General features: G+C 35.9%; 1 protein-coding gene across 1 annotated transcript in view; it reads right to left on the bottom strand.

Moving 5' to 3' along the window:
* Positions 1-17,307, bottom strand: part of LOC132193254 (tRNA dimethylallyltransferase) — a 94,852-nt gene that overhangs the window by 65,272 nt on the left and 12,273 nt on the right. Inside the window, exons 2-3 of the mRNA XM_059613809.1 lie at positions 12,701-12,838; positions 7,621-7,886 (exon numbers count right to left, since the gene is read on the bottom strand). Of these exons, the coding sequence (XP_059469792.1) occupies positions 7,621-7,886; positions 12,701-12,838 (404 nt within the window). The remainder of the gene's footprint in view (positions 1-7,620; positions 7,887-12,700; positions 12,839-17,307) is intronic.

Genomic DNA, 17,307 nt, shown 5'->3' with positions numbered 1-17,307 from the left:
CGAGTGGCGGCGCGGGGGAAATGAATGGAGCTCTCCCCCCGGCTCTATCATATATATATTGAGACGATATTAGTGTTTACAAATCGCTCGGCGACATTACTGTATCATTTCGGGTGATTGGACCGTTCCTGGAAAAGCGCTCGATAGCGCCTTCGTTCGCGCACCTCCTTATCGCCCCCCAAGAAAGAGCCAGCGATTCTTCGTCTTCAAACTCCTTCAACCGAATTTTTATTCGATCAAATTCGCAATTTTGCTCTTTGGCTGGTTTTCCATTTTTGCTTGGCTGCGTCAGTAGAATGCAACAGATATAATTTAATGTAAATTCCCATATTTATTGCATTCCCCACGCAATAAAAAAAATATATATTTGACCTTGTACTTATTATACAATTTTCTTGTCAAAATTTAATCAGCTAGATATAACAGCTCAACTGCGATAATGAAACAGATGAATCACTTTAAAAGCACATTATAAATATGTAGTTGTTAATAAACTCGTAAAATTTTTCTATTTTAATTTATTCTTTTGATTTCGTCTAACAATAGATCATCATGAACTTTTTCGTAGTTTTCTTCACTCTAACATAAAAACTTGTTTTGCAATTTTGGCCATTTTTATACTTACTATTAAATTTCAGCATAATATTTAGACTTGTTATGTACATACTAGCATATTTTATTTAAATTTTATTTTTTACCAGGTTTTCATCAATAACATTGTTTTTCAATATTTAGTAAAAATAATAATGAAAAGCCTCAATGAAACGTTTCTTTGGGAAAAATTACTTTTGAACTGGAAAATATGCAAATAATATTTTCAGTCGGTTGCTTAGTTTGGGTTAAAAAGTTAGAATATCTCATAGACTAAGTTTGTTGTCGTTGAAAAACCAGTGGCCGTTCACTCATTAGTGCAGATAAGCGGCTATTGATACTGCACTATGCTGGTAGGAGCAAATAGATAAAGATTAAGTTTGTTCAAGGAAGCGGACAATCAATTTAAAAAAGGCCAACAACTCTTCCTTCCCACGATTAGCACTCAAAAAATTTTATTCCGAGTTAATTTTAATCAACTCTCTTTGGTCGGCAATTTCTCAATCCACTTTGCTTCCTTGTTCAAATGGTTCAAACGAACTTAAAATTTCATTGTTTTACTTCCAACTCAAAGAAAAAAATTAAAAATAAAATTAATTTTTTTTTAAATTTTATAGTTATTTCTATTTAAATTTGCCGTATGCTTTAAAAAACAGTTCATCAGAAAAAAAATTAGTCCAAATTAGTTATCAATTTATTATTACAATTATTATTGTTTCAATATGGAATTAATTCAATTGGAATTAATCCATTTGTTTCAAGCAATGGAAACATTTTCGTTTTTTCTTGATGAGGGGTTAAATCAGCTTAAAATATTTAAATATTTAATTAAAGTTTTTACGTTGTTTCGGATCTTCCGAATTTTGTATTTGAAACTCATGTATACGCAGAGCCCAAAATAGAGCGTGCAGCAGTTGTATCAATTTGTTCGGAACGAGCGGCGCCGGGAATTAGTGCGCCGTATTAATCAGCTGGTGCAGCGGATTAGTGGATTTCTCAGCTGCTGCGAGCGTCCCGCGAGACCCCTTCTAATTCGTGCGCGTCTCTTTATTATTATTTTCTCCACGCGACGCACAAGAAAGATTTCGTCCCTCTTTGTTTTGTCCTCCGGTATGCCGCGCATTCTGGAAGACGAGAACAGGCGGCATGCCAAACTCGAATTCCGTTGCCGTAATAGGGCTTGCCGTGTCGTTTGTGTGTTTCTATGCGGGGTCTATTAATAGGCAAACGCGTATTTTTAATGAGCACCGACAAGAACAAAAGGAGCCGGGTTTCCATGGTCCCTCTCCATCGATTGCACTTTGGCTCGGCGGCAAAGTTGTTTTGCGAGAAAAATTCAACGTGACGCCTTGTTTGCGCGCAGTCTGGACCTTCAAGATTTATTACATGTTTATTAAATAGGGGGCGAATTGAGACTATTTTTTTTTAGCTTCAAAGAGTTCAAAAATAAGAATGACATTGGCAACAGCACGTGTATGCTGATGGTGAGATTAACTTTGTTTTCCGCTGATTTATTATGATATTTTTTGTCAATTTTTTTGTAGGATTAAATTTTACAAAGAACCTTCTTCAGATAGTAATGGGGAAAATTCTAATTTAACATTTTGAAAAACTGCTTTTTTCCAGAACTTATGTATTATTTAAAAACTGTTTTCGAATTCAATATTTTATGATTCGATTATTATTTTTCCACTTCTTGAGCATCTCCTTGCGCGCAGATCCGATTTGCAGGTGGTGCTCGCCCAACAAATCGCTCTCCATGTTCGTGTCACATTTGCATAACAAGCGTTGGTCTGCGGTGTGGCAAACGTAACATTATTATTTTTTTTTTCTCTTTTCTCCTTCACTCGGCGTCAGAAACATTCGAGAGAGTGCAACGAGCCGGCTACACACATAACATTATATACTATTGATCAGATTTACTTACGTAATGCTGTGTATTGTTAGCGGCGCGGGTTGCATAACGAGTCGACGTTGCTGCGTTTGTGTACATCGACGTTCAATTATTCCCCCCATATTTGAGCGATTCGGCTCCGAGGGGGATGGCCCCTCTTGATTTTATCAGTATTTGTTCACGAAGATTGATTTCATATTTGGATTGATGAAATATTTATCATCATATATTATAGAAGGACTGCTGGTGTACAATACAATTTCAGGTGCAGCAAGTTAGTCACAGGTAAAGGGAATTCATCCTAAAATACAAACTTAATTAATTAATTAGGATTTGATTGCCATTGGAATCTATGAAATTTTTGTTAGTGAACATTTATATATGCTTGGGCTCATTCAATCTCTTGGTTAAAAAAAATTATTTCAATCTTTTTGGAAAACAAACATTTTAATAAAATATTAGAAAATTAATTATTCGTTTATGTAGAGGAGGAATATTTTTTAGTAGATTTTCTCTCAAATCTGCGTATTGTTAGTTTATAAGGTGAGTTTGCTAATTTAATATTAGGTCTGCAAAAACAGATTCAAAATAAGGAAAATTTTCCTCCATATTGATTCACACACTGACATTGTTATTATGAGAATTTTTGTTTATTTCACAACAACCTTTCGTTATTAAATAAATAATGTTAAAGTGTGTAATCTTACAGGACAAATGAGGTAAAATTAAAAAAAAAACATTGTGATAAAGATAAAGAAGAATTAAAATTTGATAAATTTATCCTTCAAAATGGCCCATTTCACAAATTTGCGCAAGTCTAGTAATAAATCTAAATATTTTCAACAAAGTTGACTCTTCTTTTTAGACACAAATCCATTGTCTTCAACCACATATCAACAAAGCTTTACATACTGACGTGATTTTTTTAAAGTAATTTTTTTTAAAAAGTGTATCGACTTGTAAGCAAAAAGTGCACCGTCTGCTGCGAAAGGCTTCATGTGAGGACGCAGACTGCAAACAGAGCGATTCGACCGGCCGGTGGCGAGACAGACGTGCAAATCGCCCACCGCACATTACAGACATATAAACGTGGCTCTGAAAGCTGTTAAATAAGACGGAGAGGGAGCGAGAGGAGATGGATTGTTTGAGAAAAAAGAGCAGTCAGCAGACGGCAGCGAAAAAAAGAGCGGCAGACGTCACGCTTTGGTGGCGAGAATGAGACGGAAAAAAAGAAAGAAAAGAGTCCACCGCGGCGTGCTAATCACAACTGGCGCCGTAGGCACACAATGTCACGTGCGTGCTGTGCACACCTTAGCGTCATACGCGCGTCTAATTATTATCGGAGACGCCACGGAAATTTATAGCACCGCCGCGCCACAGAGAAAGAAAGATGTGCCTGCGTGCGTGCGTAATTTACAACGGGCCGTAATTAACGCACTTGTTCTCACGATTAGCATGTCTCGCGCGCGCACTGCTTTTCGCCAGGCGTGTGTATACGTAATTTTGACGTCACAATGGAAGAGCAAACGCGGTCGGGGTTCTTGTCGTCACTTACAGTGCCCCCGTCCTTTATCTAACCGCGGGGCGCACTGATTGTGTGGGACGCTCCACGCACTGTTGAAGGCCCAAGGTCTCAAAAGGTGAATTTTTAAATTTAAATTGTCAACAAAAGTGTTGTTTGCTTTTTTGTAGAAAATTCTGACCGTGAAATGAATTTTTGGGTTTATTTCAAAATTGCGAATACTTTTTGCAACATTTTTAAAAGAAAGCACAAAAGGTTCTCGGCAGCAGTAAATTTTGGTTCAGAACTTTCTTCGGAATTTCGGATTACTTTTTAACTCATTATATGAACCTAAAAAAATATTTCCCAATATATTTTCGTTTTAAATTGCACTATATAAGTGATGTTTGCATTATTACAAAATCCAAATTAGTGGATTGATGAAGTGTTAAATTATTTCTTCAAATTATTAAAATGAAAAAGTTAATTTTGATTCAAAATTTATAAAACACATACATTTTTAACACTTTTTTATGTGCTCTTTGATAAGATTTTTTAACTCTTAAGAGGAGAACCACTTATTTCCACTCTTAATTTTAAAGCATCAATTCCTTCATTAAAGCTTTTCAGACAAGCCTTCCTCTCTTTTACTTATTAGAAGTTGTTAGATGTGCTTCACCATGCATAATCGGCACAAACTCATGGCACTTCTTTTCCTACACTCGAGTGAGTGCAACTTTGCTTTTAAAAGTGCTCTCGGCGGGAAAATCTAGCGAGAGACGCGCCGACAATTTCCCGAGTTAGTAAACAATGTGGCATCATCGATTGGCTTGCCTGCAATAATCGCTGCCGCCTAACTAATAAGTAAGAAGTGCTGAAAGCGCCTTGAGGATCGCCTCTCTTGTTAACATGCCGCAAATAGTCTCGCCTAGCTGGAGGGAAACTTGCGAATTGCGGCGGCGGTTCTTTATATGTGAGTCTAATGGAATGGTTTTAGTTTTGCAGAGAGTGCTGGAGATGAAGTTTGCAGACTTCTCAATTACAGCGCTTGCAACCTTTGATTGGTGTGGAATAATAAAAAATTGATACTTCTTTAAAATTTTATTCTTAAAAAAAGTATAAATCTGTGCAACATCATTTTCCAAATTATTGTTACATAAATATATATATTTTTTAAATTTATTTGTGACCATTATTTGAGAGTGAAATTTTTACAAATGTGATCGTTTTACTAAATAAAATTATTTGTCTGGTAAAAATACCACAATATATACAAAATTTTAATTAATAATCAGTAATAATTGAAATTTTTATACAAAAAATTATTTATTTAAAGGGCAATTAACATCCTCACTTCAAAAAATCTTGAATTTTCTGTATGTTTTTAGAATTCAATAAGAAAATATCAAGGATTCTCATGATTTATCTTGATAATGCTTCCGAGAATCACATCAAGATCAAACGAAATCGCCGCAAATCGTCGCCAAGGGTCGCAAATCGTTCTACACAAAGGTGCGTATCGTCTATCTGAGGGTCGAGCCCCCGCCGCGAAAACAAACGGCCGGTGCCATTTGCCTCAATCAATCAGGCCGCTCGCACTCTCGGAATTAGTTAGTCTCATTTTCGCCGAGCCACAGGTGCTCGTCCGCCACAGCTCAGGGCCTAGAGAGTTTAATTTTTATTTTATTATCCCATCCGCTCGAGAGATCACCTGAGCCGCCAAAGCTGCCCTCGTTCGAGTCCGTAATTACCACGAGCGCCGAGATATGCTAAAATGATAGAGGATTATTTGTCGGTGCGACTCGCCACAGGCCAAATAATTTGCACCGCTCTTTCTCTCTGGACCACAATCGCGGCGCCTTTCGCAAGGTTTACCTGGAATGCTTTTCATCAAATTCCTTTCCATCGCCAACAGCTGTGAGGAATAATACAAGTTAAATTAATTATTTTACTGCCCAAACATTGTTTCAATTAAAAATTACAATTTTATAAATGAAAAAATGATAATTTAGAATAATAAATTTGCATCTTTTATTTCTTTTAATTTGAATTAATTACAAATTAAAATGCATAATTTATTAACTTTCGCAAATTATTTCATTTGAAATAATCCTGGGATTTTAACCCTCAATAAAAAATTTAACGCCTCTGCAATTATATGAGAGTTTTATTGATGATTTTGCAAATAAGTTGCATTATCATGGTGATCAATTGATTATTGACTCTCAAGAGTGAATTTTGTCCAATTTCGGCAGATAACGAATTGAGATCAATGGGGTTGCTCTCGTAAAAAGTGGCAAAGTCCCTGCGGCGTTCACGTGCTGATCAGCTGCTGTCAGGCCGTGCAACATTCTGTGCACATATTATTTCGCGCAGTATCATCAAAAATTGGAAAACACACGCAATCAATGAAAGTCAAAAGGACAGATTAACAAGTACAATTGATCTCCGCGCGCGCACAGTGAGGCTGTGCATGGAAACAGCAGTGCTGGGCCTGCCGAAAATCGCTTAGCCTTTAGCCCAGCCGACCGACTCTCTTAATTATCGAAACGTGCAGCTCATTATCAGCGCGAATCCCAAATGTAATTTATGTACTACTCGCGACTGGCTCCACTCACTGTCTACACGCTCGTTATCAGTATGCGAAAAAAACGTGTCTCTCCGCGTGCGAGGGCATTTCGCAAAACTCTTCGCTCGCTGATAAGGAGTCGTCAAGTGCCACTCGAATGCCACTGAAAAAGTTATGCAGAAATTATTCAGTGTCCAACCTTTCGCTCAAAATTTGTTTGTTTTGTCAGCATTCGCAATTTTAAAGGGAAATTAATGCGATTTCAAGTAAAAAGTGTAAAATATTCGGCCTCATAAAATTCTGCATAATGGCAAAATTTGACTTGGAGATTCTCCGAGGAAGTGGATGAATTTGATATTAAAGAGGATTGATGTACTGTTTTAGGTTATTACCAGTTGAAAAATATGATATCTCAAACAACATTGTAATTTATAAATTTTAATAGAATCATTTAAATTTAAATACATCTTGAAATTTTGTAAGATAAATTATGAGTAAAAAATGTCTAAATGCAAATTTAATGAAATATATCAAGAATTTATTTATAATCTAAAAACTTAATTTACATCCGTCAAAGCTCAACAGCAAATTTAAATTCTCGCTTTAATAGAATAATCCCATTTTAATTTCCAAGTACCAATTTTCTTAAATTGATTAAATAAAAAAAAACTATTTTTCTATATTTCAATCTAAGGTTTGACTGTTTTTAATATCTGAATTTTTGGTTGAATAAAATGAAATCTTTTTGATAGATTTAGAAACAATTAAGCTGATTTAAAAGAGCACTAAAAATTTATCGGTAGATATTAGTTATTTTCCTCTATAATTTTAGGTGATAATTCAATCATCTCTATAGCTGTTTAGTGAATAATTTATGTGCAAATTTAATTCTTCATTTCAATTTATTCACTCAAAAAACTTTTAAACATGAGTAGCAATTTATCAGTCAGATTCTAACTAAAAATTATAACCTATAATACTGCCATTTAAAAAATAATCATGTTTTCATCTAAAAAGTTTTGATCCACTTTAAATTTTGACACACGTGCCGTGCAGATTCCCTACCTGATCACCTTCCTGCGGTCGTTGGGGTGCAGCCGAAGGGCCGTCTCGGGGTCCACGGCCTCGAGCCGCTTCATGAGTTCGTCGTTGTCCAGCTTTGCAAACTCCAAGCTTGCTGATTGATCAGCAGCCACGGAATTCGCAGCCTCCGGCGCCTTTATTATTTTGCACTCGTACTGGACCAGGACTTTCCACAGGAGGGACTCGATGTAGTAATTGGTGCCGCCGACCACGATGGGCAGTTTGCTGCGCGAGTCAATCTCCGCAATCTGAAGCCGGAAAAATAAATGATGCGAATAAATATTTTGGGCATACCGGGGGGTGAAAAGAGACAGAAAAGTGAGATTGATGGATGAATTAAGATGATGGGATGCCAGACAGGAATACATTTATATGGCGCCCGCGTAAGGTGCAACTTGTTGAGCAGGTTGCATAATGTGAGAAGCCGGAATCAACTTTCCGAGACTTGATTTTGGCACGGAAGTTATTGGTGTTTTTTTCCCCTTTTGTCTCATCATTCATTTACAAACAAAAAATTATCACAAAATAGAAATAATAAATATTTTAAAAATACTTTTGGAGAAAATAATGTTTTTGCAATAAAAAAATGCTAAAAACTTATAATCAAGAAGAAATCTCTAGCTGAAGTTTAGGTTGGAATCATAATTGAAAACTTTTCTTAAGCATCATGCAATTTTTTAATTGATTTATTATGTTTTTTTTTAACAATAAGATATTGATTCACTTTCTAAGTAATTTAAGTAAGTTCCGGCCTTGAATAAAATGAAATTAAAAGTCTTTTTTTGAACGTCAGCCAGCAACGCCATTAAGTAAGTAATAAAACAAGGCCGGTTCACTTCTTTGTTCCCGACGAGGCAGATATCTGGACAGATTCACTGCCGGTCGATGCAAGCGCATGAATTCACGCGGCGTTCCAAGCGAGAGCGTTAACAGATTTAAAGGCCGCCAACAGCACGACTGATAAGTAACTGGCAGCACACCCGCGCGCGCGGGTACACGTGTGGCCGAGAGAATGTTGAACCCTTTCCCGCGAGCACCTAATACCTATGACGGTGCTCCAGATTTTTTATGTAAACGCCGCCCGCTGTTGACTCCCAAAATACAATCAAAGTTCGGCTGCTGCTCCGGCAGCACCAAATGGCCCGATAACAATCGAGCTTTGATGAGTTCGGCGGCGGCGGCGGCCCCTCAACCGACGGACGATTCTTTGGCGACGCGCCGATTGATTTATGTAAATTTCTGTTCGTGAGCTCTCATATGACAGCCGCCGATCGACGGGCAGATGTGATCGTTATCCATTCTTTTAACTTTCAATTCTTTAATAAATGTTCCCAGGAAGTCCTGTTTCTTAAGAAACAATATTTTTTTACTAAAAATTTGAGAAAATCACAGTCTAAATTTTAGATGTGAAGATAAAATAAATTTAATCTTTTTAAATTGTTGTTGAAGGTCAGTGAATAGATATTTTTACTCCTTTCATCAACATAATTTATTTTTCAGTAGAGACAGAGATACATCATGCCATGGAGATTTGCCAAATAAACACGTATGAAGGGAATTCTATAAATTTTTTAACACTTAATTCTTTCAAAAGGCTCGTAAATTCCTTAAAAAAAAAATAAATGAATGAAGGTGAAAATTAAAAAAAAAAAAAAATTAAATTTACAATAATTTCACTATAGATTTTTATTCGTAATTGCAAAAGCCAACAAATAATTTGGATAACTTCACAATCACAATTGAAAAATTGAAATTTTTACTTAGCAAAAATCACAAGAACCTTGGAGGAGTTGTTTTTATTTTGCACACATTGCTTACATTCAATAATTGAAGAAGAACTTGTTTGAAAGAAGATAAATAGTTTGACGTTTAAAAATGCCAAAATTTTAGTTTTTTAAACTAAAAATAGGAAATTATTTAATTAATTAAAATGCGAAAATTCAAATTTGAGAATCTTTTAGTTTTAGAAAGTGTGAATTAAAAGGTAACAACTACACAAATAATTAACAAAAATGTTAAACACAAATAAATAAATTGTAAAGGATTAAAAATTCATCTAATTGTAAGGCAATGACCGGGAAGAACCGCCGCAGAATCGCTTGTATAGGGTCAATTTAGCCCCCGCCTGCCGTCGCCCGACGGATTTTGTATTTTATTTTTGGGATTACGGAATTTTATTTGTCTGCCAGCCGACGGTGCGCGGCATCCCTCTCTCGCACTCTATAAATATCGAAATGAGCTATTGTGCCGCTCTTTGTTCTCCCCTGCCTGATCGGAATCCATTAGGCAGACGATGGTCGGGTCGGTCACATTGGTAAGAACGTGGCTCGCAAGGGGCAACAACCAACTACCACCGGTAAATTTAGACAGACCAACGAGAAGAAACAAATACTTTTTGAGAATAGTTTTCCGAAATTCATCCAGAGACAAGCGAGATGTTTGAGAATTGTATATTGTGATCTTTTATTGAAAATGTCATTGACGCATTAAATATGAATTAATTTTGTTGATAGCAATATTTAATTACTGAAAATTTCATTCAAAAACATTTAAATTCTAAAGAAAAATTCAAATTAATAATGCAAAAGACGAATTAAACTAATTGCAGTCAATATAAGCGATTACTTGAAATCTAAATTAGACTAATTGGGAATCACGCTCTTGTAGGAAAACTAAATGCGTATCAGACAAGGCTCTTTAATTTATCTCGTCACAGGCCTTGAGCCTAACCAACAATTATACTTCCAAAGTGCTCGGTACTTTAATTGCGGACTAATAGTTAATACGCAGTTGGTAATAATTTTTCAAAATCCAAATTGCAATTGGCACAGATAGGGTGTATATCATTTGTGGCGGCTCGGGTGAAAAAAGAAGAGCCGAAATTATCAGGCGCAACAACAACAATACATAAATCAAGCACCGGTGGAAGCAGGAGGCGCCCGCCGCGAATGGGCGGTTAGCAGTGATAATTTTATTGAGTTATAAATCAAAATTCCACTCGTTCTGTCACTGTCGGCGGCGCAATCCGACCGGGCCACGATCGGTTTGTTTTGATTCCAGGCGACGATACGCCTAAGCAGAGCCTTTGTTTTCGAAGTCTTTTCATAGATAATTTTTTTTAATTTTAAATCTTGTTTATAATGTAAGTCCCAATATATTAAAAACGAAAATGACTTTCAATAATTTATAACAAATGTTATGAACATGTTTAATGTATTTTCACAAATGATTGATCTCAATTTATTGTTATTAAATGAGAAATGTGGGCGTGTCTCGTCTTTCTCAGTCAATTTAATTCTAACTTAAGTGCTCGCCTCACAATGCAGATTACATTTTACAATCACAATAAAGTCGCTGTGTCAAGTATCACGCGGCGATTAAGGACGCAAATCAAAACAAATCGCGACTTCCCACGCCAACCATGCACTTGGGAGCCGGAGCCATCAATTAGAACGCCGCTGCCTCGGCTGTCGCGATCGACGACAAACGCACAATTAATTATACTCCGGCAGATCCACACGTCTGATACGGGCACTCAAATTATTCGGCATTTCCCTCTCGCGTTATTATTACATTTATACCTGTTGCTCTTTTGTGTGCGAGGAGCGCACGCAGGTGCCTCCGCCGGCGAATTTCCTATACGCACCACCAGTGGCTTCCGTTTTACTGGCTTCCAAAAGTCTTCAGTGCGAAACGGCCAAAACGATCATTTTCAAATTTTTACGAACATTCTGCCTTACTGTTAAAATAGTTTAAAGAATGGGATATTTTAATCTCACATTCGTTAAGAAAAAAATTTTGGCAAGTCACGGTGTCTAAATTTTAAGAAAAACATTTTAATTTTATTTTTGTTCTAAAATGCATGACGGCTCTGATGATAAAAGAAGTAGTTTTTGTTAAAAATTGTACTATGCAAATCTGCTTCAAAAATATTTTCCCTGGAAGATAAAAATAATCACCTCTAAAAAACTGTACATAATAATCAGCGCCCAACTAACGAAAAGCAATTAGGACGTCTTTCTGTATAAAGAAATGGGAAACTCTCGTTTTCCTCAAATAGCTCACTTCAGGCAAATGAGAAGTGCTGATGATAACAGTGTGAGGAAAAAGGAGCAAAATGATTGATGGAGAGCGCGCGTAGGAAGCACGAAAGTCACCACTTCCTGCGGGATTTCTACGGCAGGCCCACTCGAAATTATAAGTTCTTATAATGTTATGCATGATCATTCCATTTTTATTTTTTATCATCCACTCACTGAAAAGTCGAGAAAAAAAGTCAACTTGGGCGAGGTTATCATCTCTCTCTGCGGCAGCCGATAAAAATTGTTATTTATTGGTCAGCGCGCAAGAAGGATCATTATCAAAATGTGAGACTGTGTAAGTACCAAAGTAAGTACAATGTTGCTGTCGCGACGGGTATGCAGAAATATTAATGAGAGAGTGGTGGCGCCGATTTTTCTTTTTGGCAATAAGAAGGACGCACTTGACGGGTATCGCGCTGACAGAAATTTAATCGGCAATATCAAAAACACGTGCTTGTTGCCAGCTGGCCAAATTCAATTGCGTGAATAATGGGTACGCGCACTGTCACGTTGAAATCGGTTTAAAATAAGTAAAAGTTAAGTACGAGAAAGACGGCGCGTGCGATATTTTCTTATTTTCGAGAGAACACTTTTGCTTAAATATTTATATTTATTTTACTTCTTTCCTTTTTTAAATTCAAATTTTATGTAATTAATTATTTAAATCTAAAACCCACAAATTACACTGCATTAAAATTAATGAAATTTTTGCAAGGAATTAAACTTCTTCAAAAAATATAAACAATAATTGAAATAGATAAACATCTCAATTAAGAAGTTCTTCTTTAATTAAGTGGAAAAAAATATTGAATTCCCAAAGAAGTATTCCAAGATATAACCAATAACTAAAATTTTTGTCCTCTGATTTATCTCTGATCAGTTTTTTTTTTAAATAATTATAACCTGGCGTTAATAGAAATGACTGCAATTTAAAATGTTACCACAATTAACCAATTTTATAATATAAAGGAAATATTTACCTTTGCAAGAGCTTGATTCCGGTAGTCAACAACATTAAAATTGTCCTTGGGACTCAAAATGTCTATCATGTGGTGCGGCACTTGCGCCATTTCTTCAGGGGTCACTTTGTTTGTCACTATGTCCAGTCTTTTGTACACCTGAAACAAAATCAAAAAATAAATTATTTTTTAAACTTTAAAAGCAACAATCATTATTTTTTTATTCTTTTAACGCAATCAAGATCTTAAAACTGGTAAATGAAAAATTCCTCCTCGTTTTTGTTACACTTCTCGTTTTGTAATTCCGTTGAATAACGCCCTAAGGTTACGAAGGTAGTCCAAAGAAATTAGTCTTAACTGTACATCGTAAATTGCAACTGCTCGATCGTCTGGAGGACTAAAAATAGAAAGTCACCACGGAATTACAATCTCCGTTTAACAGAATTTCCAAACTGACCGGCGTGTCATGCTAATTAGCGCAATGGACTTTTTTTAATATCACGCATTTGCAAATTATTTATTAACGACGGGCGAGTGCTGGTTGTAAAAAAAAACAGCATTACAGTTAGCGTTTTAGTTGAGACGGCGGGCGCGATTCGAAGAATGAATGAGGGGCGTATGTCGCTTTTCATGCCGGCGTGCATTAATAAGCTAATGTCCGTATATGTATGTATTTATATTTGGACCGCTCTCCGCGCCCGTGAGAAAAGAACCTGAATTTCCACTAGGCGGAGAGTGACTCCACCTTTAGAGAGGCCACCTGACGCGGCGGTCCAAGTGGAAGGTGGGATCGGCGCAGCCTTTTTCCTTGCAACGTTTTCTGCCTCTGATTGAATAATTATGAGCCAAGCGTGTTGTCTCTCTCATTCATCGGTTTGTTTTTCGTCTGCTTTCGGTAATGAATTCATTACGGCATTGTTCGAGGCGGTGCCCGGCCCGCCACCACGAATTAATTTCTTCCACCAAGATCATTTATCAGAGCCGAATTATGAATTATATGCTAATGCAGAGCTCGTGAATCATCATTACAAGAAGTGGAAAAAAAATATTCAACGTGTTGATTTTTTGTGGGCGGATTTAATTGAATTTCTAATTAGGACGAGCGTAAAAATTATGAAGATTGATTACAGTTCCAGGATCTGTTTTTTTTTTTTCATAAAATTAATTAATTTATTTCCTTCATAAAAGATTCTGGGCTTCCAAAATTTTTAGCAATCTTTCTTCAATCAGCACCTAATTCTATAATTTGCACTTTTCAATGCAAACATTTTAAAAACATTAATAAATTCGAATAAATAAATGTATGTTTAGACTAATTCAACTAACCCACTTTGAAGATATTTCTGAGTGATACTATAGTCTAGAATCAAAAGTTTGATTGTTATTGAAAAACATAATATATGTATATGAAAGGCTATTAATTGAGAGCTGCTTATTTTTTTAAATCTCAGGTAAAAAAAAAGCTAATTTAAAGATCAAAAAGGGCCAGCAAGCCCCTTTTCCCCTCTTTCTATGCATATTTTTTCAGTGCAAGTTGTGCAATTGAATGGTCCATTCTTTAGCTGACATTGAACAATATTGACTAATCAAAATTTCAAATAAATGCATATTTTAAAGCTGAAATTGGAGAGAAAAACAATTTTGATAAAAATAAGTATTTAATTTTTTTCACCCAAATTATATTTTTCTTGGAAGACTTTGGACCGTTTTCAAGAAATGTTTCATTTATGTAGAATTGAATGCTTTTTATTTATTTATTTCAAAATTCATGCAAAGCATTGAATCGGGGTTTTCCAAGAAACCAGAACCCCTTTTTGATTGGGATCCCCCAGCCAATTAACAAAACTGATAAGACTAATAGAGCAATCAACTATACAAGACGTGAATAAATATCAGTTTGCTGCGGAAACGAAACGAGACGCCCATAATCTGAGCAAATTTGAAAGGAGCAAAACAAGCATTATCGGTACATCCGGCCTCAAGACTGTTGCGCTGTCACTCACCATTTAAGATACAAAAACTTCAAAAATATAAACATTGCTGAATTTGAGTTGTAGCGAAATGTGTAAAAGTCGCTAACGAGTTGGACTCTTTACATACAAAGAGATGAAGATAAGACGCGCGGCACAAAGTTAAACTTTGTTGCTCGCGTCTTCTTGTCTTGTCTCTCCGCAATAATCTTATTCACACGTCCGCCGAATGCGCATGTAATTCGAGGCGAAACATCACGCTTTGCGCCGGGTGTTGTTCTAGACACACGCACGTTCTAAAATTAAACTACAAAAGCGTCTGATGCCAATCTCTGACAGAAATTAGACGGCGCACGTAAATTATTGCTCCTAAAAAGATAGTAATTAGTGACAACAAAAATCTTGGTGAATTGAAATTAACAACACGAGGAAGCAGTGGACAAGGAAAAATAAATTAATTTTTATTATAATTTGCTAAATAAAAAGCTAATAAAAGCAGGAAATTTTAAGCACAAGTGTTTGTAATGCTTGTGGTGTCATTTGTGGATTTTTGTGTGTTAAATTAAGTATATCAAGTTAAATTTACATTTTCAAATAATATAAAACTATTAAGAGATCTCGATGATATCATGATCCTCTAGCCAATTTCATACTGTGCAGTTATTAACCCTAATTTTCCATATTTTTATTTTGTAAATTAATCTTCAAAAATTAAAAATTTATATTTTTAGAGAATTGAAATTTTTAATTAATAAAAACGTGAAACTTAAGTGTTTCAACTATTTGTTAAATATTTCCGAACAGCATTTTTTTATGTTCTCTGCTAATTATTATCAATTATACCAATTATTAATTCAGAAATATTTGGATAATTTTCACAAGTAGCTTCGCTCGGCCGTCTCTGGCATTTGCAGACAACCTGTGCCGACGACGAAACCATGGGTGAGATGGAGCGAAACCTGCCTCCACATTCCTTGCCATCTTATGAACCGCCTCCCCAGCCTCCCACTCGAGAGGAGCGAGTGCAGGTTCGGTATTTAAACCAGTTACGGAATCAGACTTGATCGCTGCTCGGCGCAAATGCCGCTCCAGATGCCGTCCCGCTTCAACTTTATTCCAGGGCGTGTATAGTTCTGCTTTTGTTTGTCAATTTGCGGCGCGATCAGAATGCAAAACATTCATTGACGATGGAAACAGAAATATAGAAGAATGCGGCGGATATTAATTATAATTAACTTCGTTTTATAAATTTAAGTAAAAAAAGGTAAAGCTAATGAGACTTAATATCGTTCAAACAGCGAGAGAATAAAGAATTGGAGAACCGTTAAATTTACCAAGTGCGCTCCTTTTGTGTTTAAAGGGAATTTGATTACAAAATATAAGAGAGGAGTATAATTGCGAGGTTCTTCAGTTCACAAAATTACAATTAAAGTGAATTAAAAAAACAAAATCCATCATAACGTTTAGTATTGTAATTTTATTTTTTATATATTTTCAAACATGTAGAAAAAGATTATTATCTAAAGTTACAAATTAAAATGATTTAAAACCAACAGCAATAATTGTTGTGTATGTTTATTGACCAATTCAAAGATTTAAATTGAATCATATAGGCTAATATTAGTAACTTACTTATTAACGGTTCATAGTAATGAACTAATTAATTTAATTATCTTATTATTAATATTCAATGCATGAAAATAGCATTTTCATGGTATAGCTTCTGAATATAGCGCAAATAAAATTTATTTCACTCAAAATAAAACGATTTCATTTTCAATTAATGAGAGAATAAATTTGGAAGAACTCTATAGTTTTTAGTAACAGAAAAATTAATTTAATTTAAATCAGATTGCGCAGCTTCTGAAATTATTAATTTAAATTAATCAAAAAATTGTTCTCCGAAATTAAGATGTATTTGCTTTTTTCATATCTTTTTTGTAAATTTTAAATTAAACTTTATCCTTTTTTCTGGATTAAAAAGTTGTTGACAAATCTTTTGGCAGATTTGAACTGTTCGGACGAGCTGCGGTGCAACAGCCTGGCAATGGATGCGAGGGCAAAAACGGCAATAATCCCACGGTCTTCTGGCGGGTAATCCTCCTGTGGCCGCACAGCAGCACCGCCGTGTCGCGGTGTGTAAAGAGCGCAAGATATTAATTTGCATGAATCAACAAAATGCCGAGGACCGATGTATTAAATGGAATGCCGGCAACACAAATGTAAAATAACCTCCGACGCTGCTTGTCTAATGGCCAGATGATGGAAAAAAAACACACAATGGGTACGAGGCGTTAAATATACGCCGACGGCGATCATTTTTCCACAATTTTTTATTCAATCATAATGCAGCCAGGTGATTTCGGACAAAAACGATTTGTTTTGCTTTCGAGAACCGCATCGTTTCTGAGAAGCGGCTAATGAAAGGTCGGTCCATGCTTATTTTATTGCCGCGCGAGTCCCGAAGGGTCACACCAGGTATGCGAATCGAGGTGGAATGCTTTTTCCTCCTCATTCCGAGGCACAAGACCTGTTTTATGGACCAGACCTATTTAATGTATGCAACCGATAGGACGAGCCCGTTTTTTCAATTCGGCGAAAACTGTCTTCCTGGTCGCGGGAGTGGAAATTTACTGCGGTCTGATTGAAATTAGATGG

This window comes from Neocloeon triangulifer, unplaced genomic scaffold (assembly GCF_031216515.1).
Source record: "Neocloeon triangulifer isolate White Clay Creek 2 clone unplaced genomic scaffold, ASM3121651v1 ptg000003l, whole genome shotgun sequence".
NCBI classification, from domain to species: Eukaryota; Metazoa; Arthropoda; class Insecta; order Ephemeroptera; family Baetidae; genus Neocloeon; species Neocloeon triangulifer.
The sequence above is the reverse complement of the archived record's forward strand: the minus strand, read 5'-3'. Positions and strand labels throughout refer to the sequence as shown.